Source organism: Cyprinodon variegatus, unplaced genomic scaffold, assembly GCF_000732505.1.
Source record: "Cyprinodon variegatus isolate N-32 unplaced genomic scaffold, C_variegatus-1.0 Scaffold83, whole genome shotgun sequence".
Taxonomy (NCBI): Eukaryota; Metazoa; Chordata; class Actinopteri; order Cyprinodontiformes; family Cyprinodontidae; genus Cyprinodon; species Cyprinodon variegatus.
In genome coordinates, this window is record NW_015150536.1 from 692,234 (window position 1) to 715,093 (window position 22,860).

Consider the following 22,860-nt stretch of genomic DNA (forward strand, 5'->3'; position numbering starts at 1 on the left):
TTTTCAAAACATTCTGGTAGATGGCGCTATACCCACCTTTGTAATTTCTTTCAAAACAGTAGAAGGAGAAGTGTATAACCTTATAAACCAATCAGAAGAAACTGACGCACATTTGAATCTTTGGCGGTGTCGTGTTTGGTCACAGGCAAGTGAGCTAGATTTCTCTTTACAATCGTTGGACGGAAGAATAATATCATATATAAAATAATATTTGTTTGGTGCGGGGGGAGTTTTCTGTTTAAATACGGAAGCCGTTTCGTTATCCAGGTTCGTTCTATAGCATTGTTAGCTTAAAGGCTAAAGCTAATTTGCGTCTGTTTCTTTTTTTTTCTTATTTTGTTTTGTCAGCTCGAAAAGAAGCCGAAATGGACACAAATCTGGCCAGACTTTTAGTTGGGCTGTCTATTCAGATCAGCCGCAGTGATGGTGAGTTTTTTTATTCGTGTCCTTCGTGTGTTATAACTGCTGCATATTTGCCGAACCCCAGCTTTTAGCTTCATTTTGAAATATCTGTCTGTCCCTCAGGTCGAGTCCATTCGGCCATCATTAAATCCGTGGAGCCCTCCAAATCTACAGTCATGGTCGAATGGACTGAGAGGAAAATATGCCGGGGGAAGGAGGTTGGTGAACAAAACAATATTTGGAAAACAAAGAGAAAATCGCCTGGTGAAACACAATAGCTAAGTGCAGCCTGAAATCTAAGGGTTTCAATTGAGGAATGAAAAAAAAAAAATAGCTGCTGAATTTTGTTCAAGCTTTTTAAACACAAGCTTGTTTAAAAATATGGTAGCACATATATCCAGAAAAAGAATAATGCTTGAATTTTATTTATGCACAGAAGCCAAAAAGAAAACAGGTTGCTTATTTATTACCGTTCTTTCCATTTCCTTAAAAGTACCCTGCTTTAGTAAATAGCTGACACTACTGGTTTAAAATATGGTTTCACAAACATCATAGAACTTAGTATATAAGCTGTGTTGATATTGTGTGTGTGTTTAGAGTGGGAGATTGTTTTTTTTTATTGTTCCATAACTTTTTGTTTCTTGAGGGGAGGGGAAAATGTGATACAGGGACTGTTTGTCTTGACCACCATTAATAATTGGAAAGATAGGAGAATGTTTGGTTTAATTAAGATGATTTTTGATCTAAAAACAAAAGATGATTAAACAATTGTAAGAAAATAGCTTCTCTCCTCAATGATTACAAGGGTTCACATTAAAACATCTCAGTTCAAGGGATATTATGTCAATTGATAAACAGGATGAATTCAATTCAGTTTATTTATATAGCGCCAATCCCAACTCATGTCTTCTCAAGGCACTTTACAGTTCACCAGATACAGTCAAATTGATTCAAAGTTTTCTATCTGAGGAAAACCAGTTGATTGTATTGACTCGGATGCAATCCCTCACATTAAGCATGTTTGTGGCGACAGTGGAGAGGAAAAACTCCCTTTTAACAGGAAGAAACCTACAGCAGAACCAGACTCGGTGTGAGCGGCCATCTGCAGAGGCTGACTGGGGTTCAAGGAGACAGAAGCAGAGACACAAAAAGCAAGATGAAGGATATTGGATGCTTAGGGATTGTTTTATATCTATGAATATTGAAAAAATTCAGTATTTATTGAATTTCACATGTCCCATAAAGGGTTTGGCATTTGGTCCTGATGTGAGGACAATGACTCTTGTAGAAGAGTGATTGTTTTGATTAAAAAACAAAATTCCTTCTTTGAAAAATTATTGATAACTAAACTGTTACATTATTTCTCCATTCAAATTTTTTTCATTTAGAGTTGGTAATGAGTTGAAGGCTGGAGTTAAAGTTAATATGTGATATATATATATATATATTTTTTATTATTATTTCACAGATTGCCTATGCATTTAATCGCTTGTTTGGTTTAACACAGTCTTTTGATAAAAGGAGAATATTTTTTTTTCTCTGAAGCCTCTTTCCCTCTGAAAATGGCAGGTTAATGTGTGTTTTTCAGACAGGGGTTGCTCCGCTAACAATTGCCGTTTCGCTTCTTTCCCACTGGCAAAAAAAAGTCAAGTCTAACCCTTTGCTGGCCAGCTGAGTAGCCTCTGTCTCCCTGCCACTGCGTGTCATTTGACACCATCATCTTGTATTGGCGTTGAAGATGTCACCATTGTGACAGAAATCAGGAAAGTAAACATTGGATAGTAACATGTAAGGAAACCAGGGCGTAGTAAGTTTTTTATCATTTCGCTGTTTTGTCTGTCCAAATCCCTCTCACCAGTGCTTTGCCATGTTTATCAAATGTAAACAGTTGTTTTGGCTTGTTGGATCAGAAGCGACTGGTGCGGTGTGTTGATGTCCGTATGTTGCATTCAATGGTGTCGCGTTATGTAGCGGGTCAACCCGGTTCTGGTGTTCCCACAGCATGCCGATCAGAGCCGAGGGGATTTTAAGGCGGGTCACTTGCAGACTTGTTTGACCAGGGTAGAGATGTGTCAGTGAGCCGTTCCCACTGCCATTAAAAGCAAATTTTTCCCGGGTTTAAACGTGTTTTTCAGCCAGTGGAAAAGGAGTATTAGACCTTTCCCAACATGCCATTTTCAGTGGGGAAAGAGAATTAAGTGAACTGTGCGGAAATAACTGATAAGCTTTCCACTGCCTAGCTTAAATGATGGTTAACATGAGCTTTTTGCTAAACAGCTCCTATTTTTTCTTTAAAGAATTCCTCCACATCTAGGTTTCTGTTTTTATTTCAGATTGAGATCAGCGAGCTGTGTCATCTTAATCCAGAGCTTTTGCATCATGTGAATGCTGCTACTAAAGCCGAGATGCCTTCTGATGCTTCTGATAAGGCAAGTGATATTAAGAGTTTATTTTATATTTCCTGGGACGAGCTGAAAACTAAAACATCAAAGATAATGTATTTTTGCTTTTATTTAATTCGTTTTTAAATATTTAGTGTAGATGTTTTACCTTATGTTACCGTGTAAATGAGTTTGGCTGTAATTTAAGGAAAGATTCTAATATATCTGCAGTCTGGGCACTATAAATCTGAGAGGATTTTTATTTTTTAATTGCTATTTTGCACAATTTGCTTAACTAAGTACTTTTTGTTGAATATAAGAGATTTTGCAGATTTTTTTTATACGTACATTGTTTGATTTACTCAACTTTCTACCCCTTTTATAGAATAGAACATTTCTTTATTGTCCCACAATAGGGGACATTTTCAGCAGCAAAGAGATTACAGAAAAAAATGATCACACAAATGTGGACCTTAGGAAAATGTATAAAAATAACTTAACAGTAAGGAGTTAAAATAAAATAAAATATTGTACTGTAAAGTGTTTTTTAACAGTATAAAACTGTGCACCTGGAGAATAAATACGGTAACCAATATACAGCTATGGAAATTTTTACAGTAATGGATATTTTAAAATAGCAGCAACATCAGAGATGTGCAAAATGTAGCATGTTATTTAACTGACTATGGTTTCTATCATTACATTTGCTTTTATTTGTTCATGCTCCTGGTGGTTGGCTCCTTTATTCCACTCTGTATTCTCATGAGTGTAGAAAGCCGCAGAAGGGTAGACCTGTTGGTCTCCTTATTTTCACTGACTTGGAAGGATCCAGTGCAGGTGGACTGCATCCTTGTAAGATGCAGCCCATACATTTGAACGCAGCCATAGGCTGCATTGTATACTGAAATGTTATTACTGAATAGCATTTAATTTTGATATATTGATACAGAATTCTTGAATTATTTGCAATCTTTTGTGTTCTGTCCCAGAAGTATACGGGTCGTCTTCGCTCGTCCCGGATCCCGGCTCCTCCCTCCTGTAAGTAACCTCAGAAATTGTTTGCTAGAGAACCGCTTACAGTAATTTTCACCTAACGGCTGGTTTCATTCCAAAGCTTCGGCTCCAGCAGCCCAAAATGATGAGGAGGAGTCAGGTTGGCAAGAGTCGCATGTGTTTTCTTTTTAGACAAAACAAATGCAGAAAATCAGAAAGGCAATCTAGCAAAGCCTTTTTTTGTTTTTTTTTTAGCACTGATTGATTCTTTTTTTACATTTCTATGAGACACGGGTGTCAGGGAGGGGGTGGATACTTTCATTTTTTGTGCTCACTCAGAATTGACTCTTACCTTTTTTTTTTTTTTTTTAAAGATGAGCATTTAGTAATGATCACTTGGTGGGTTGAGGATGGTGTTGGTTGGTTATTTTGGAAATGGAAGACCAAGAGTCTGCTTGTTTTTAGCTCTTATTTAAGCCTAGCTCATCATATCGATTTTTTTTTCTTTTCTTGGGCTTTATCTCTCTTAGTCGCCCTTCGACAGCAGACTCGACAGACATGCTTGTTCCAGCCCCCGACTTCATCCGTGCCAACCATTAAATCTTCTGCAAGGAACCCGGAAACGATAATACCTGAAATAAGCTCCTCGACGCAGTCTGCAGGCTCCGGTTAGTAGTGATAATTCCTACTGTGGGCAACAGTGGCGTTGGATGTAGGAGCTTGCCCTGAAATCGAAGGATTGACATCTGTGGATGGATTTTAGTTGACATGAAGTTGTTGTTTCCTATTGATTTGTAATCACATATCTGGTATTTGATATTGTCAAGATATTAAAGTTGCATTTAAAAATTTAAACAAACTGTTTAATTTGTTCTTGTTTTGGTAGAGTTTCTGAATACATCTTTATAGATGCAATTCTTATTTGTGCAGCAACTCCTTCACAGCAGCGAAAAGGAAATGAAGGCAAAGCGGCACGGCAGATGCTTCATTTACGTGAGTCGGTCAAAGAAAACGAACCTGAGATAATGCCTCCGCCTTCAGCCAAAGGTCAGTGGTTCCCACTGACAGCAGGTGAAATAAACTCCGATTCCTTCACATAAGTCTGTAACAGTAATGTATCTCTGCACCGCAGGCAGAAGAAAATCTGTGGCTCCAGAAACAAACAAGAGCAACAAAAGGCTTTCTACGCTCATGAAGCCTGAACTGCAGCCCAAGAAGGGGAAGGTAGAGATCGATTATTTTTATTTTATTTTTTATAATTTATTGAATATTAAGGAAATCTGCATTTAAAAGAATGATTTCCATCTGGTTTAGTTCGGAGAGTCGTCTAGACCAAATCAGAAGTTCTATGAGATGATCCAGGACTTTAGAGAAACCTTGGAAATAACGCCGTTGTCCACCGCAGACAAAGTAAGTTTGGACACACTTTTTTTATTTTGTTTTTAAATCTAGCATTTTTTTTAACTCTACTTTTCTCTTTTCCTCACAGGCCGAGCCTCAAAGGATATGCGTTTGTGTTCGCAAACGGCCTCTGAACAAGCAAGGTGGGCTGAAAATGCGTCCCTCAGCAACATCATAAAAAAACCAAAAACTTTTTAAACTAATATACGTACGTTTTTGTATATTTAAGAGGTTACCAGGAGGGAGATAGATGTGGTGTCTGTACCTGGTAAAGGCACGTTGCTGGTCCATGAGCCAAAGCAGAAAGTGGACCTAACCAAGTACTTGGAAAACCAGGTCTTCCACTTTGACTACTCCTTTGATGAAAATGCCACCAACGAGATGGTCTACAAGTAAATATCTTCACAGCAATAGATCACATGTAGAAAAACATCTCGCTTAGCTGCTATTCCAGAACATTGCTTTGTTTTCTAACTCCTGAGTCTTTTTTTCCCCTTTCAGGTTCACAGCCAAACCTTTGGTGGAATCCATTTTTCAAGGTTGCATGGCAACATGTTTTGCCTACGGACAGACGGGAAGTGGCAAGACGCATGTAAGCCTCTGCGGTAACATGCACAGGTTGAGGTTGTGGTAAATTTAGACTTGATGTCTTCTTTCCTGAATCTTTTGTAGACGATGGGGGGTGACTTCACAGGGAGGCAACAGAACAGCACTAAAGGAATCTACGCCTTTGCAGGTGATGCTCCAACCAGAAGCTTTCTGTGAACCTTTTAAAGGGGAAGTGGTATTTTTAAAATGCAAATGTTTGAAGCCAACCTGCAGACCCTATTCTGGGCCCTTCACATTTGTTTGCATACTTTGTAAAGATGTGCAAGTTGTTGTTCTAAATTTTTATTTATTGTAGCTTGGATTCAGCCATAAATTTCAAGAAAAGTTAATCCTTTACACCATTTCACCCTTGTTAGATATGAATACGTTCATGTAAAATTAGAACATTTCTTCACTTTAGGAGCCCTGTGTCAAGGATGCTTTGTCAGTGGCTTATCTTACAGAGCATAATTTTAAAACGGTCTTAAAATTCAAGAAATTCTAAGCTTTATTTTATTTTATTTTTTCTAAAATGATGCCCATGAGAGCTTCTTTTAGACGTGGGATTCTTTGTGAAGAAACAAATTTGTAGCACTGCTCCATATTGATCTCCGGTGTCAGGTTTAGTTTGGCTGCATATGTTAGGAAAACCCTTCATAAGGTAAATCTGATTTGTTTCTGTGACGCAAAGAATGTTTAGTCAATGCATGTTTCCGCAATGCTGTGAGCCTGTTTTTCTTTTAAAGGGCATGGTAATGTGAGCATGCATGGCATGGTGCTTTTTCAAAGGCTCATTCATCGGTGTCAGACTAAATTACACATTTAATCTCCCATTTAGTCTGGTTTATCAGGCTAAGCAAATACAGCAAAGCCGTTCTCTGCCAATGAAACACAGGAGACACAGAAGCATCAGATGCATCTGGACAGACTTTACTGGACACGTTTCAGGAGCTTCAAAGCTGCTCTAGACGAGCCTCTGAACTTAATGTGGAAAAACATCAAAAATGAAGCAGCAGGTGCTTTTTTGCTGCCCAGAGTGCATGCGGTGTGAATGTAGTTTATTTTTTAGTTTTTATGCTGTGAACTTATGAATACAAGATTTTAGGCAAACACTTGACTTTTACATGGGGAAATGTTGATTGCACTGTAGAACTACACCTTCATCACTAGTTGTGTTTATTTTTTCAGCCCAAGATGTTTTCGCCCATCTTAACCACAGGCGGTATGCTGATCTGGATCTGTGCGTCTATGCCAGCTTCTTTGAGATCTACAACGGCAAAGTAATGAAGAACTCTTGAAGCATAAGTGGCTCTAACAATCGACCTCTTCAGCCTTTATGTAAACATTTCCTTTTTCTTTCTCTGCTCAGGTGTATGACCTGCTGAACAAGAAGGCGCAGCTGCGTGTTTTAGAGGACGACCGACAGCAGGTTCAGGTGGTTGGGTTGGAGGAGGTCTGCGTGTACTCGGCAGAAGACGTCATCAAAATTATTCAGACGGGGACCGCATGCAGGTACTGTAGGAGATTGGTGACGTCGCCTGATAGGACAAGAATTTGACTTGGATGTGAAAGTTGTTTAGCGGATTTTAAACGCGTTGATCAAAGAGCTTCAGTTAGAAAAGGTCGTAGAACAGCCAAAGGAATGAAACTGTTTGGGACAAAAATTAAACAAAGGGTTAAGATTTCTAAGATGTTAAGTCCTTCCAACTCTGTCTCCCCCAATTTTTGACAAATCTATTTTCCACTCTTTTTCCAAATAATCGCTCAGACAACCATGCTGTTGAGTTCAAAGATGTGCAAAATGTTTTCAAGAGGGGTAACATTTTTCTCCTGTTCAATGAGACATTATTGAATGTTCAAACCTGAAAGGGTACAAGACTAATGTTTATTTGAAAGTAATATATAATGATTTATTGTAAATAAATAAATAAGTAAATTATAAATGGATCAGTTGCATTTGTCAAATTTACCGTGATAGCCCTAATTTACAGCAAAGAATGCTTTGCACTAGTTTACTGCTTTATTTCTGTCAGAAATAAAGGCATGTGCAGGAAATGCAACTGATCCATTTATAATTTACTTATCCAATAAATCACGTTATATATTACTTTCAAATAAATATTAGTCTTGATGTACAGCACTACCTGCCTCTTCAGACATTTTATCATGCTGTATGTCTTCCAGCACTATACCCCGCTGAGGACAGTCTGTGTTTACAGCAGTGCTATTTTTAAAATGTCCTGTAGAGGGAGCGCAACTTGAAATTTACCTATTGCTGCTTTAAATTACGAAATTGAGGTGAAGTCAGATTCTAGGTTTTCTGTGACTATTCATTAAGATTTGCTGTTTGGATGGTTTTAAATAAAATTATTCTTCCTCATTAACTATCTGTCCAGAACATCGGGACAGACGTCAGCCAACCCCAACTCCTCTCGCTCCCACGCCATCCTCCAGATTGTGCTGCGACGTAATGACCGTGCTTCCACTCTGCACGGCAAATTCTCACTGGTCGATTTGGCAGGCAACGAACGTGGCACGGATGTCAGCAGCAACGATCGCGGCACTTTGGTTGAGACTGCAGAGATCAACCGTAGCCTTTTGGCTCTAAAGGTAAACACTGAGGCTGCTCAGAGAGCCTTTCTCTTAAACCATGACCCAGGAAGACTAACCATCCTGTGTGATTTGTAGGAGTGTATTCGTTCTCTTGGGAAGAACAGTGATCACATTCCCTTTCGAATGAGTACTTTGACCAAAGTACTCAGGGATTCATTCATTGGAGAAAGCTCCAGAACCTGCATGGTAAAGAAACAAACTCCTCAATTTCTCTTAGCTTTATGCTTGGATTGTGTACAAATTTATAATCTAGAATGACATATGATGATGTATTCTGACACAAAGCTATGTTCCACCCTCTTATTCAGATTGCAATGGTGTCCCCAGGCATGGCTTCTTGTGAATATACAATGAATACTCTTCGCTATGCAGACAGGTACAGACAGTGTGAAGTTCAACATCTGAAAATGCCCAGAAAGCACTTTTATGTTCATTAAAAATAGTTCTTGTGTAGTGCAGAAACTTCTTGAATTTGGTTCTGGTAATTATCTGGGTTGGACAAATATTTCTTTGAACACATTTCTTTCTTTGCATACTTTCCTTCTTTCTAGTTTGAGCTTCTCTTGCATCCATCTTTGTCTCTTTTCTTTTGTTACCCCTTCTGGTCCTTCCACTCATTTTAAGAAAGTTCTTCTGTGAGTCGATCGATTTCTGTTACTTTCCTCCCATCTTCTGCTCATACTTTTGTGTCCTATGTTGTTATTCCTTCTTTTCTTTTCCTGACTAGTTGTCACAGCTTTTATTTGCACTTCTTTTCTTGTTTGCTTCATTTCTCCTATCCCTCCTTTCAATTTTTCCATTTATTTTTTAGACTAACAGGAATTGCTTTAGTTTCTTTTTTGCTTTTTAAATAAAATAAAACCTAACATTATTTAAGAGCAGGATTTGCATATTGCCAGAAGCAATTTTAAACTGAAGAAAAACTTCTAGCTTTTTGTCAAGGATTGTATCGGGTGTATGAGGTTTTAAAGCTTGTGGTGAGACATGACTGCTTGAAACATGTCTGGTTCTTTTGCAGAGTGAAGGAGCTGAATGGCAATCCCAAAGCTATTGAAGCAGAGAAAGAAAAGGAGCCAATAGACAGTTCATCAGAGGAGGTGTCTCACAGCAATGAAAGTTCTTATCTTAATGAGGTATTTCTAAGTGTTTTAACATCTGTTGCATGTGAACAGGAAACTTCTGCAGAGTTCACAGTGCTTGATGTCATATCACAGGTAGCAGAATTGGAGGAGAAAGTCTATGAAGAGCTAAAGGTGGTTTGTGTACTTATTTTTTTTTTTTATATATTTTTTAAGTGTCTTCCTATGGGGGGAAACTAAACAATTGTCATTCTTTAGAGGTCAAGTGAACTCTATATTGAAATGGGCCAAATCTCCTACAACATTGAGGACAGACTTCCTGCTCTGGTGGATCATTCCCGGAAGATGCTGGGTTTGTGTTGCATTTGACTACATGTTTCCCTTGTGATGTTATTGATTTTATTCTATTTACCTTTATGACCAATATTTTCAGTGTTTGAAGCACAGAATATTTTAGTTATGGAGACCCTGTTGTATTTGTTTGCAGACGCTGTCATGGCTCTGCAGTCAGCTGTGGAAAAGGGGCGCACGGCGAGGCTAAACCACTGACAATCCATCAGAGGGGGGAAAAAAACAGTTTCTTAACCATTTTTGTTGTCCTATGTAAGTTTTTGAATAAAAGGAATCATACTTTTATTTCATTTATTTTTCCTCTTTTGGGGTTGAGGGCATGTGGCAAAGGTCAATGGGCCGAGATTTCAAACCTGTGACCTCACTGAGAACTAAAGCTTTCATATCTGGGTTGCTCACTCTTGCATCTGCTGAAATATATCATGGCAGCATTTAAACTCTTTCTTGTAAACCCCTTCCTATGGCATGTTTGCTACTATGATTAAAGTGCTTACTATATATATACTTTTATTTTTTTCTTTCAACCAAAAATCTGAGTAAAGCTTAGATTAAATCCAAGTTGTAAGGTTGGGTGGGGGAGCTAATTTGAATTGATATAAGATAAATCACCTTGTTTCCTCTAACATTGCACTTGCATTATTGATGTTAAGGCATGTGTCCGACTGGGCGCCCAACACCCATATGGAGCACTACATCAGGGTTATTGCATTTTGTAGGGGTGTCTGAATGTCTAGTGGATGGAAAAAATGCATCAAAGATTTCCCACAATGCATCTTGAATAATGGTGTACATCAGTTGTCATCATGTTTCTCCCAGAATTCTCTGCAAGACGTCTCCTTGCAAAACCATTGAGGATTTTAATTTTTTATTTGGTGGGCATTGTTTATAGTTTATATTGGTCATTTTTTTAGTCTTGATAACAGTTTGAATTTATCACCTAATAAATTTAAATTGGTGATAAATGTGTAAAATGTGAATTATTTTTAATGATTATAAATTACACTTTATGTAAAATGTGTCCTGAAGAAGCCCATTAAAATATGTATTTTTAGTATTGTTTGTGATTATGGGGATTGCTATTGCATGAATTCACATCTCTATGGGTTCGAACTCTAGGCCTCCCATCCGGTTCCACATTGGGCGTTATCGCCCGCAGCCCTGTGGAACATCGTCTTTATAGGCTTGAGGGGTTGGGCCCCGGGTGCCCTCATCTGCCCTTCTCTGGTGGTTTCCTCTGGGGCTGCCCGCACCTGTTAAAAAGCATATGTTCCATCTGAAGGAGCTTTGTAATTCCTTTATAAATGAGCATGCCCATGCATACGTGCCAAAGGAATTAGGTTCTGCATACACACTAAATACTACACTACAGCTACAGATTTATGAAAAATATTGCACAATAAGTTTTGCCTTTCAAACACATGGATATCTAAGGGATACCTGCTGCTCTGGAAGCTTCTCTTGATGTTTACTTTTGTTGTTGGTCTCCCTTTTGCTGTTATGCTCTGTTTTGTGTCCCTTTCATCTCATACAGGTTTGGAAGCATGCTTATCAGTGTTTCTCTACATCTTGTGTGTCTATTTTTTTATGTTTTTAATTTTTTATGAACTCTTTACTGTCTCGATTTCTTTATTTCCCTTTTGTTCTTATTCCCTCTTTCTTTCTCACCTCACTTTCCTTCTCCGTGTCCAATTTTACATCCCAATTAATTTTCAATAGTTTCATATACAAGTATCAAGTGGAACCTTATGGCAACAGCTGTAATGATCTGCTTTTCTAAGCAAAGCTATTCCCAGAGATTTATTTGAAAAACAGGACACACAAAAATTCCGCCTTTTCTCACAATAGAAGCAAAAAATACAGAGAAGTTTTTTAAGGACATAGCTGAGCTCTAGTGGTCAGCTGTGTATATACTACTATAAAGTTCACTATATAATCCCCACTCTATATCATGATTTAGCGGTTAGGTGTTTTTGTATAATTGGTGTCTGTCAGTTACAATGACCAAAAATGCATTATTTTTTATGAGTATTTTCCACTTTCAAAAATTTTTTTCATTGAATAAAATGCTTTTATACTGATATTGAACAAATTGTGATGAATATGGCACAGTCTGATTAATAGAAAAGTGATCCCAGTATTGGAGCACCCTCCTTTCCTCAAATGCTCAAAATTTGCTTTTTCTATTCTTGAACAATAGTTTTGCCTTTCCACTCTTAAAGTTATGTGAACTTGGGTTATTATGTACATGTCTTCTTTCACAAGAAAATGCAAATAAGCAAAGCAGTTTTAAAAAAAACTTGCTTTAGAGAACAAACCAGTGGTATGTGTTTAAAGATGTTTGTAGTTAAATGTAAATTACCTAAAAAGATGAGGGCATGAACATAAACATTGTAGTTTCCGCTTATTTTTTCAGTGCTTGTGTCCTTATAAAATAAAATATTAAGGACGACTCGAGGCTTGTATAATTTTGTATTAGTCTTTACCTGTACTCATTTAAGAAAACATGTTTTAAACATTAACTAAACTTTAAATGGTACAATACATTTTGTTTATGATTAAATCTACAATTTCAAACCCAAATATATCAGACATGATTAGGATCAAATCAGCAATTTTGACTGAAAAAGGATAAACAGATTTTTTTTGTGACCAGCTTGGTATATATTTGCTTTTGAGATCACATTTTCTCAGCTGCATCTATGTTAACATAAAATACATCATAACGGCTTCCGGGGTAAAATTCATGTAGTCAAACATTAATTCAAACCACGAATACTTTCAATACTTCATTAAAAGGTCTTGGATTAAAAAAAAATGCAGCCATGCGCTCCCTCCAGGGACCGTACAAACTGAATGGCACCCAGAACAGTAGGGGGCGCTATAACGGTGTAGGAATTGTATTCAAGGTCTCGAGTAAGAATAAAAGGGAAGATTACGGATTAACCAGGGGGAAAGAAACGGTGGACCGGATGGCCATGATGTGGCTACGCTTTTCGCTTCTCGTTTTGGGGGTTTTCTCGCTCTGCTGCTCTACGGCCGGCGACAGCAGCGGCATCAAGAAGATGAAGATGCAGTTTGCTACCGGACCCCTGCTAAAATTTCAGATCTGGTAAGGAAACGAGCAGAAAAGAAATCTGGCGAGTCATCGAAGGCTAGCTTAAAAAGAAAAAAAAAAACAACTCCCTGCCTAACATTGCAGTACAAACACAAATAAGATATTTCAGCGCGTTTGTGTACAAAATGCAGAAGTTTTTTTTTACAGACTGTTCATGGAGAAATATCGAAGCTAATTGTGAAACTAACATTTTGACAGCTCCCGCATACATCGGTATCATGGCTTCACTTCCGCGGTGAAACGTTAAATCCTCCTAGAGCCGCCCAGTTTCTGTGGATTAGGTAAACATGCCTTTATGTAAGGTACAGACGACCTAATCTGAGAGTGGAGTTATCTGAAAATTCAAATGTTTTATTAATCCTCCTCAAACATCGAAGCAAAACTGCTAAAAAAAAAAAAAAAGACAGGTGTGTTAAGTTAAACATTAAATTGTATAATTAAATTTTAACACTAGAACGGCATAGCTTGGTAAGCCAGTTAAACCCTAAATTTTCTCAGCATGTAATAAGTGGTTATTTTTAGTTATTAGTAGTTGTAGTAGGAATTACTTAACTCGTTAAATATGTTGATGTTACTCGTAAATTTGAAGGTAAATTTAAAAAGGCATTACAGAGTTTTCTACTGATACTGCCACCTGTGGCCAAAACACAGAACTGCAGTTGTAATATCGTTATACATTTTTTTTTTTTTTTTAGAAACAACAGTAAATAACAGAAGTAGCACTTAGGCTTATGAAAACCTCATTCACTGAAAAATAATAAAGCCTCTGTATTTACGTGAGTGTGTGTGTGCAAGCGCAAAGAAGGTAGTGGCTAAAGGAAGCGAGGTAGGAGGGCAGAATTATGTCCAGGAGCAAATGGATAAAAATAAACATGAATCGATACTCTTGCGGATGTGTCGATGCATCGGATCGTCAGCTGTTTGATCGACGCATCGATACAAAACGATTATTATTTACACCCCTAATCCCGGTGTGCATAAATTTTGTAATAATGGTACTAAAATTACTTATTTCTATCCTTAACTCACTAAATAATGCTAATACGCTTAAAAATGTTCCATGACTTTTGTGAGACAATTTTAAGCTTTTTACATTTTCTTGGTTAAACTGCTTCTCTGATGTCATCATCAGACATGCTCAAAGCAATATGATTAAACCATGTTTTCTGCATTTTAGTCGTTTCTTTCTTTCTTTAGGTTGCGCACTATATAGCTTAAAGTTAAAACAAAACGAAAACATAAAACTCAAGAAAACTAGATTTGTGTTTAAATGAAAAAGTCAGCCAACGGAAGTAGCGTAGGATCCCATTTCCGGTGCAGATCGTGCAAGATACGAGTGATAAAACAGGATTTTAAGGCATTTATTTTCTCAGGAAATGCATTATATTTTAGTACATTTACTATTTTTGGGGAGGGAAAATATAGGTATTTTTAACAATATAAAATCGAGGAGCCGATGAAATAAGTGAGCTGATGCATGCGTAGAATGGATCGTGCTACTGGGACGGATCGTGTAGTGACATCCATCTTGAATATAACACTTCGACTGTTTGCTGGTCGGACACATTTAAGGATGCACATGACGTCATATACGCCGAACAGCGCAGGAACTTTTATGTAAATTATTATAACTATTATTAAAACTTAATAATTAATTTAAGTTTAATAATTAATCAATTAATCAATTTCAATACATTTTTGTTATTATCTAATGAGACATTCAAGTATGAATTGGAGCATTCACATCAACGAATTATGATACTTGGGTCACAATACGATATTATGATGATATTCCAATATCTCTATATACTGCAATATTTTTTCTAGCAATCAAAATTAAATGTATCAATTAAGAAAAGCAAGTGTTATATATGTTCTTCAGAAGATATTGATTGTAGTTATTCTGGTATTGATGTTGTTTGGGGTTTCAGTCAGTCTAAATCTTCCACTGTGATTGCCTTAAATACAGGCATGGCGCTGTACGGCACAGTGAAATGGCTCCAAGTTCTGTCTGCCAGAGTGGATGTGAAGAGTTAGCCCATTTTTCCTCATAGTTTTAAATGTTTAGTTTTTAAAAAATCAATATGAGGAACTGAAAGATCAATATTATATCAGGCAGCGAAAATCACAATATAACGTCTAATCGATTTTACTTTTGTTTTGTTTTTGTTTTTTTTTTCCATACCCCTACTCATTTGGAACATAGTAAAGGGTATCCGTATCACATTGCTCTTTTTTACCTGCAATCTTGAGTGTTACATTTATAGAAAAAGGACTAGAATTATGGATAATTCTTGGGCCTCGTGTATTGGGATTACTATAGACAGTTTTAGACTGGACAACCTGAGCCTTACTGTCCAGTTTTTACTAGTTTTGTACTGAGAATCAAAACCATCTGAGGTCTTTTTTTTAGCATTGCCTTATGTGTCCAAGGTTTACAGTGATTTTTGAAAGAAAAAAAAACTCATTTTCTAACATCCAACTAAATGTATTTGGTTTTTAATAACCTCTGCTATCATCACCACTATTACCCAAATCTTAACGTCTTAATTTGAAACAAATAAGGACAACAGCGCCTCGTTTCCTTGCTCTGATATACAGGAGATGAAGCATCCTTCACAAACTGAAGATGCATTTCAGAAAATGTTGATACATGTTGTTTTGGCTATTAAAAGATTTTGTCCTTAAAGTTGAACGACCTGTTCCCCTCTCCTCCTGCAGCATATCCTGAGGGTACAAGCGGGTGTTTGAGGAGTACACGCAGGCCTTGTACCAGCGGTACCCAGACATCCGCATCGAAGGGGAGAACTACCTTCCTGTACCCATCTATCGGTAAGAGTCAACCATTGTCTGCCGGGGTCTAAGTGGATTAAGTCCAGTTTAGGATTAGCAGTAATTTACTAAACAAACTAAGATTCTCTTGGATGCTCATTTGTATGTGTGACAGACAGTTAAATGCCTTCACTTTAGGATCAGGCACACTACAATAGAAAGATTTGGAATCTGTTACCAACCCAATGTGGTGTGGAGGTGATCAGTCCGACACGGCTGAGATGTTAAAGCGGCTCAGGTTACTGTAACGTTGGACCTGCATTGAGTTTGGTGTCTCATCATCGTTTTGATGACTGAAGGATGGCTGAGATTGCTGGTCAGTCAACGCCAGTTTTCTATTTTTTCTTATCCTAAGCAATTTCCTTTAGACATCATATCTAGATGGGTGTGTTTGGCTCTGTAAGCTCTAGGATCGATCCACACCTGGTGAATATTCTCCAAACTCCTGGATAGATTTAGCTTTACACTTTTTTCAGATTATCTTACATCTTAATCCTCAGTTTTTATAATATTCTTTTCTTTTTGGATTTCAGTAGCTGTAAGAGAAGCTGTAACCTAAGTGAACATAAAAAATGCTTTTAATGAATTTAATATTCTACATTCGAATTCAATGGACCTCTTGCCGGCTCCTCCCATAAAAACAGCCTATGTCTGACCGCACATCTTACCAACCCTTACTGTGTGAGCAGGTCCAACAAACATCAACTCCAAGCAAGATGGTGAGGCAGTGCGCCCACGCCGATACTAGCTACCTTGAGTGGTTGTCTGGAGGTGAGCGGTGCCTCCAATTGCTTAAGCAGTGTGGCAGCCAGACTCGCGGTTAAATGTGTCAAAAATAACGAAGCATAAATACGTGTTACGTTTGAATGGCTTTGCAGCCCATGTAGGGGTAGCTAGCATACATGCATATTATAACAAAAGAGCTAATCATAGTTGACAATAATAGACTATATAAATTGAAAGAAAACTTGTCTGACCGTGCAAAGAGCATGACTGGTCCATAAGGGTGTGCTGGTTACATTTTAGGTACAAGTCATGGGTTTTTCAGATTTTGCTTGACACTGGTAAGCAATAGCCTCAATAGTAGTCATGTCTCCTACGTTGCGGATATTATATATTGTAAATATATCCTTCCACTGCATATTGTAAACATTTTTGCCTCAAACTGGAGGTATTGGTCTAAAATGATCACGCACAGCTAAACCTCTTCACGTCATGGCAATCTGTCGCGCTGGTCATATTTGACCATTTGTTTTGTTGGATGTAGCAACAGTATCTAAGGGGGGCAGGACCCGGAAAAGGCGAATTATGGATATAAATGAACTTCTCGGTGTCTCTGATGACTAAATAGATTTTATTGTAAAGTTCGATTCAGTATTTTCTTCTTGTGCATTTTTTAAGGAAACTTTCGGAATCTCTTTTTTGGTGTGGTAACCCGCTCACATTCATGAATCAGTCCTAAGCTGTCTAAAAAGAATATTTTTTACACCGACCCAAGCAGAGCAACTCAAAGCTTTTTATAGAAGCCATAAACAAGAGGCGGTAAAGAAAGTCACAGTCCACAAACACTGAAACCTCAGTCCCAGTAGAATCTGACAATATGTGCTTTTGCATCCTGGGGCTTCTTCTAGTTGACTTAATGAGCACACAAGAGATGGCGAGATTTAGGAGAGGAGGCTGTGTCTCATCACATGCTTCAAATTCCCCAGACATCATTTCTTTGAGCTCTTGTAAAGTTGGCGTCTAACTCATGTCACCCAGAATATGATTTTCCTTCTGATAAGTCTTTTTTTTTAGGTTTTACCTGTTCTACTTAAGAATGTTAGATGTATGTGATTGGAGTTGCACCAATTTTTGAGTGCAGCTTTTAGTCATCTCTTAAGCCTCCAGTTTCGGCCGAAACTGGAGGCTTAAGGGATCTGAACTTCCATATCAATGCGGTGTTTTTGCACCATGTTTTTTCTCCTACACTGTTTACATTTGATCACTTCTGCACTTTAAGAAATGAAAATGTCATGAAAGCTGAACAAAACGAAATTACGTTTTGGTATGTCTCATCTGAAATGGTATAACCACTATATAGTTCCCTTTATAGTGATTAGGGCAGACATTTGGACACAGCCAACAATTAAAAGATTGGTTTGAATGAAATAATCTTCAACTAATCTAGTAATCGATTAATTCCATTTTGTAACTCATCTAAAATGGTGTAACCGCTATATAGTGCCCTATATAGTGATTAGTGCGGACATTCAGACAGGGCAATTAAAAGATTGGTTTGAAAGAAATAAAGTCATGGATTTTAAATAAAAACAGGATTTAATGACCACACTAATCCAGTCTGTCAATTCAAATATGACATTTTAAAGATCTTGTGTATTGCAGAATAATGCATTAACGTCCAAAGCAAAATATCACTCCTGGAAAGTCAATATTATTTTATTCAATATTTTTTTTAGAGATAAGTGTAATTTCACCTTACAAAAGGGAAATCGGAATGAGATTTATTTTTCTTGCTAAAGCTATAATGTGAAGCCTGCTAATGTACAGTTTAAGTCATGATTTATCTTTTTTTTTTTTTTTACTAGAAGATAGTATTACTCTATGCATTCACAATGCAAATATAATTTCATTTGAAATGGATCGAAACTAATGTTTTATTAGTGCTTTTAATAGAACTCTCATGACATGAAAAGGGCATATATAGAACAATAAAGGAATAATTGACTTTTGACATATATCCTGCTGTAACCAGGGTTGTTTTTTGGGAGCTGTGAGCAGTAATATATGTGCCAAGTTCAGGGCTGGAAGCTCCTCAGTCCGTGTGCAGTAGGCCTCAGATAACCACATGGCCATGGTACAACAGCAACACTATTGTTTAGAAGTTTCTGTCTCAGGCAGAGCAGATAAATGTAGGAACTAAAAGCATCAGGGACATTAAGAGGAAAAGAAGAGTGTTCATCTTTCTTCTTTTCACCTTTTATTTAGGCTTCAACTTGTCCACGTCCATGAGTTTCTATTTCTGATGAGTTTCTCTCATTTCCTCAGACACATTGCTTCCTTCCTGTCTATGTTCAAACTACTGGTGATCGGGCTGATTATAATCGGCAGGGATCCATTCGCCCTCTTTGGTATTCAAGCCCCAGGAATCTGGGAGTGGGGTCAGCAAAATAAGGTGAGACTTTCTGCATTTCTTTGTTTTTATTTTAAAGTTCCTACTCTGATAAGTTGGGTAGATGCCAGTGTTTGACTCGGCTCTCAGGATTTAATCATATCCTCCCTAGCAGAGCTCTGCTCGTCTATAAAGATCTCTTTAACTTGGACTTTTTCCTTGGTGGTCGACTTCCCACTCGGGGAGTAAGGAAGGCATCACAGTTTTCAGCATTAGTCACAATGTTTGCTCTGTATTAGAGATAAAAGCTGTCATGTTTTTGTAGGACATTCGGATGTAAGATAAAATGGCTAGCATTATAGCAACTGATGAATCTGCAGTTAGAGAAAACTGATGTGGATTCAATTATAGTATTAGAGCATCGGCACTAATCCCATCAACCACTGAGGAGAGCCTTCATTGCAGGGATTAAGTCAGCCAACTAGATGTATGCAAACATGGGACGCCTTCAACACTTTAATTCATATTGATTCTGTTAGGTAAAGTTTCTCCTCAACATCATTTTAGTGGGGCTTGGTGAGGGGTCTGCAGCCCGTGGCTCCAGAGCTGCATGTGGGTCTTTGGCCCCTTTACTGAGGCCGATAACAAAAAATGAAGACGATAACAAAGACTTCTCTTGTTTTCATGCAATATCAGTACAGAATATCTACAAACGCAAAACAACAGAGGAAAGTGGCTTTATAAAGCAAGTTAATGTTTCTTTTTTAGCTTTAACTGTTGCTTAAATATTAAGGTGGGCTATTTTTTTTTTTTTATCCCTCATGTTTATGGTGTAAATTAAATTCTGAAAATAGAAAATCCTAATGATCCTGAACTTTTATGTTAATAAAAGCTTTACTGTGGCTCTTATTTTGTAGCCATCATGATAAAGGGACTCTTTGAATTGAAAAGGTTGCAGATCCCTGAGCTAGATGATCCTCAGTGGGAAAAATCATCTAGAATGAGTTTATATTTGAAGTAGGTCTGAAATGGTTAATTGATTAATAAAATAATCAACTAATCTAGTAATCGATTAATTCCATTTTGTATAACTAATCTAAAATGGTGTAACCGCTATATAGTGCCCTATATAGTGATTAGTGCGGACATTCAGACAGGGCAATTAAAAGATTGGTTTGAAAGAAATAAAGTCATGGATTTTAAATAAAAACAGGATTTAATGACCACACTAGTCCAGTCTATCAATTCAAATATGACATTTAAAGATCTTGTGTATTGCAGAATAATGCATTAACATCCAAAGCAAAATATCACTCCTGGAAAGTCAATATTATTTTAGAGATAAATTTAAATTCACCTTACAAAAGGGAGATCAAAATGAGATTTATTTTTCTTGCTAAAACTATAATGTGAAGCCTGCTAATTTACTGTATAAGTCATGTAATTCCTTTCTCACCTTCCACAAAGCTGTGCTCACCATTATATGGTAGAATTATCATTGTAATTAAAATATATTTATTGTGTTATTACTGAATTGTTGTTTATAAATGAAGTGTAATGTAATGAGACAGACATTAATAACCTTTGACTCGGCCCAAGCCTTTCAGTCACAATGTTTATGTAAATATTTGAGTTTTTATATCTGAATAAACTTAAACTAAACTAAAAATGACTTAAATTTCAGAAAATAGAAGTTTGCAAATGTTTACATATTTGAGAATATATATATATATATATATATATATATATATATATATATATATATATATATATATATATATATAGGGAATATTTTTTTATGCAAGAATTGATTGTACAAGTTTGACTTTGCTGTGTTTTTCTCCATTTTCCTTAGGTTCAGAAAGATTGTGTCTGATCATTTTAGAAGGATGTGTAAAGTAGCTGTTGATGACAGTTTTCAACCCAGTGTTTGTTCTTTTTGTCAGATATATGCCTGCATGATGGTGTTCTTCTTCAGCAATATGATTGAAAACCAGATGATGTCAACAGGAGCGTTTGAAATCACATTTAACGGTGAGCTTTTCTTTAATATAAAACTACAATCCTGGAGGAATCCTCAAAAACCTTATAAACCTTAAATCCTCTTCCAATGTGATATACCGAGCATTTTAATAAGAAGAATGTTTTGAGTTTGGTGTATGAAGTTGTGTATAATGAGGCCACATTATCTACACACAGTCAAGCTTTATGAATTGTTACTGTGAATCTGTTCCAAGTATAAGGGAACAAAAAATAATTCAGATTCATTTTATAAGAAATTGTTTTTATTCTAGATGTACCAGTTTGGTCCAAACTGGAATCTGGTCACCTGCCCTCCATGCAACAACTTGTGCAAATCCTGGACAACGAGATGAAGATGAACGTTCAAATGAACACAAGAACGCAACACCACTCCTAACCCTACTTTTCTAGTCCTGGCTGGAGCTAAAAGCCCCTCCTTGTACGTTACTGAAAACCTTTTTTTTTTTTTTGCTCTGCATTATGAGGTTAAATGTGAACGCTCAACACCGACTGTGTTTCTTTCCAGGTTTGAGGTGGGCTTCTCTCTGGGCCGTGAAGTGATGTTTATGAAGGTCTGCGCTGAAGGCAGGAAGACTGCTGGCACAGACTGGACGCCCCCATCACTCTTCACCATGCTCTGTAGAGACGTCCTGCCCCTGACGCCAGAGTGGGATCGGTGGCAACAGTTTAGGCCGTTCGGTTATGTTCTTGTTCTATCCATACTACTGCAGATTTCATCCAGGCGAATAGTGGTCCACTAAGAGCAGATCTAACATTGATTATTGTAGTCTTTTAACTTGTTGCATACAATTGACCTTAACGAATTAATAAATGTTATTTGTACCAATGAGCCATATGTAGAATTCTAAGTGTTCCATGCAGACAACTAGTTAACAGTGTAGAAAATACACCAGTTAAGATCTGTAATTATTGTTGTGAAAATGCCATTCAAACCATGTCTTGGAAAGATTTCTGAATAATTTTTATATTTACATACGTTGGAACAAGTGAGTGAGATTAATAAAACATGGTAATGATTTCTGTGTAATTCATCTGCCAATTCATCCATTGTTAAAGATGGCTTATATACCATATGCTGGTTTGCCTAAACATACAGCACTGGAGGGGGAGGAGGGGGACCTTTCTGGTGCAGTGTACTTGTCAGTCCATAAGGAAGTGGTTCACATGAAAGCAGAACTGAGCATCCATCTGCTCCTGTTGTTTGTGCTGAGGAAGCCTTCAGATTCTTTGACTGTATAACCCAAATCAAGATGCAGCGGTGGAGCTACAGGGGGGATCTGGACGCTCCTGAAATCTGATCGGCCCCTACAGATGATTGACATGTCTCTGCATAACAGCACTGGTATATAGAACTTTGCACTAAACAGAGGCGAGAAGAGTGCAAAAAATTTATTCAAGTAAAAGTATGGTAACTTTGAAATACAAGTTAACAGTGCAAAATTGAACTCTAGTTACTTAAGCAAAAAGTTACTGAAGTAACTCAGTTTCTGTTTTTGCAGAAAAAAAAAAATTCTATTCCTTAATTAATAGTTGCAATAGATAAAAGAAATTAGGTATTGAAAAGTAATTTTGTGCCAGGGCTTTACAGTGCAGCACTGCTGCCTTACAGCAAGAATGTTCTTGGTTCGATTCCTGGACCGGGGTCTTACTGCATGGAGTTTGCATGTTAACCCAGTGCATGCTCAGGTTCTCTCCGGGTACTCCGGTTTCCTCCCACAATCCAAAAACAAGATTGCGAGGCTTTTCTAAATTCTGTGTGTGTGTGTGTGTGCGTTCGTACGTGCGTTCGTGAATGGTTTTGTCCAGTTTGTCTCTGTTGCCCTGCGATAGAGTGGCGACCTGTCCTGGCTGTACCTAGCGCTCGCCCACTGACAGCTGGAGATAGGCACCAGCACCCCTCGCAACTGCAGAAAAGCATAAAGGAAAGTGGAGAAAAAGAAAATGCACCAA

The 22,860-nt window shown here is 37.4% G+C and overlaps 2 protein-coding genes across 4 annotated transcripts; both read left to right on the forward strand.

Annotated features, from left to right (window-relative positions):
* Positions 1 to 89: 89 nt before the first annotated feature.
* kif2c (kinesin family member 2C) lies at positions 90 to 10,768 on the forward strand. Of its 3 annotated transcripts, XM_015373250.1 has the most exons (23): positions 90 to 145; positions 349 to 426; positions 526 to 620; positions 2,736 to 2,831; positions 3,773 to 3,821; positions 3,898 to 3,936; positions 4,307 to 4,444; positions 4,707 to 4,823; positions 4,909 to 5,000; positions 5,091 to 5,186; positions 5,266 to 5,320; positions 5,407 to 5,569; positions 5,679 to 5,769; positions 5,850 to 5,913; positions 6,954 to 7,045; positions 7,135 to 7,277; positions 8,162 to 8,375; positions 8,454 to 8,564; positions 8,687 to 8,754; positions 9,397 to 9,475; positions 9,551 to 9,631; positions 9,716 to 9,809; positions 9,945 to 10,768. In XM_015373250.1, the coding sequence occupies exons 2-23, from the start codon at positions 366 to 368 to the stop codon at positions 10,004 to 10,006; spliced, it is 2,100 nt and encodes a 699-aa protein (XP_015228736.1). In that variant the 5' UTR covers positions 90 to 145; positions 349 to 365; the 3' UTR covers positions 10,007 to 10,768. The 3 variants fall into 3 exon arrangements, with proteins under 3 accessions (XP_015228736.1, XP_015228737.1, XP_015228738.1); XM_015373251.1 differs by lacking the exon at positions 90 to 145 and having other exon boundaries at positions 210 to 426; positions 9,397 to 9,511; positions 9,593 to 9,631; positions 9,945 to 10,767; XM_015373252.1 differs by lacking the exons at positions 90 to 145; positions 3,898 to 3,936 and having other exon boundaries at positions 210 to 426; positions 9,945 to 10,767.
* Positions 10,769 to 12,727: 1,959 nt separating this feature from the next.
* On the forward strand, positions 12,728 to 21,926 carry LOC107083756 (selenoprotein T1a). Its single transcript, XM_015373210.1, has 6 exons — positions 12,728 to 12,917; positions 15,645 to 15,755; positions 18,804 to 18,930; positions 20,814 to 20,901; positions 21,162 to 21,328; positions 21,416 to 21,926. The coding sequence occupies exons 1-5, from the start codon at positions 12,778 to 12,780 to the stop codon at positions 21,284 to 21,286; spliced, it is 591 nt and encodes a 196-aa protein (XP_015228696.1). The 5' UTR covers positions 12,728 to 12,777; the 3' UTR covers positions 21,287 to 21,328; positions 21,416 to 21,926.
* Positions 21,927 to 22,860: the final 934 nt, after the last annotated feature.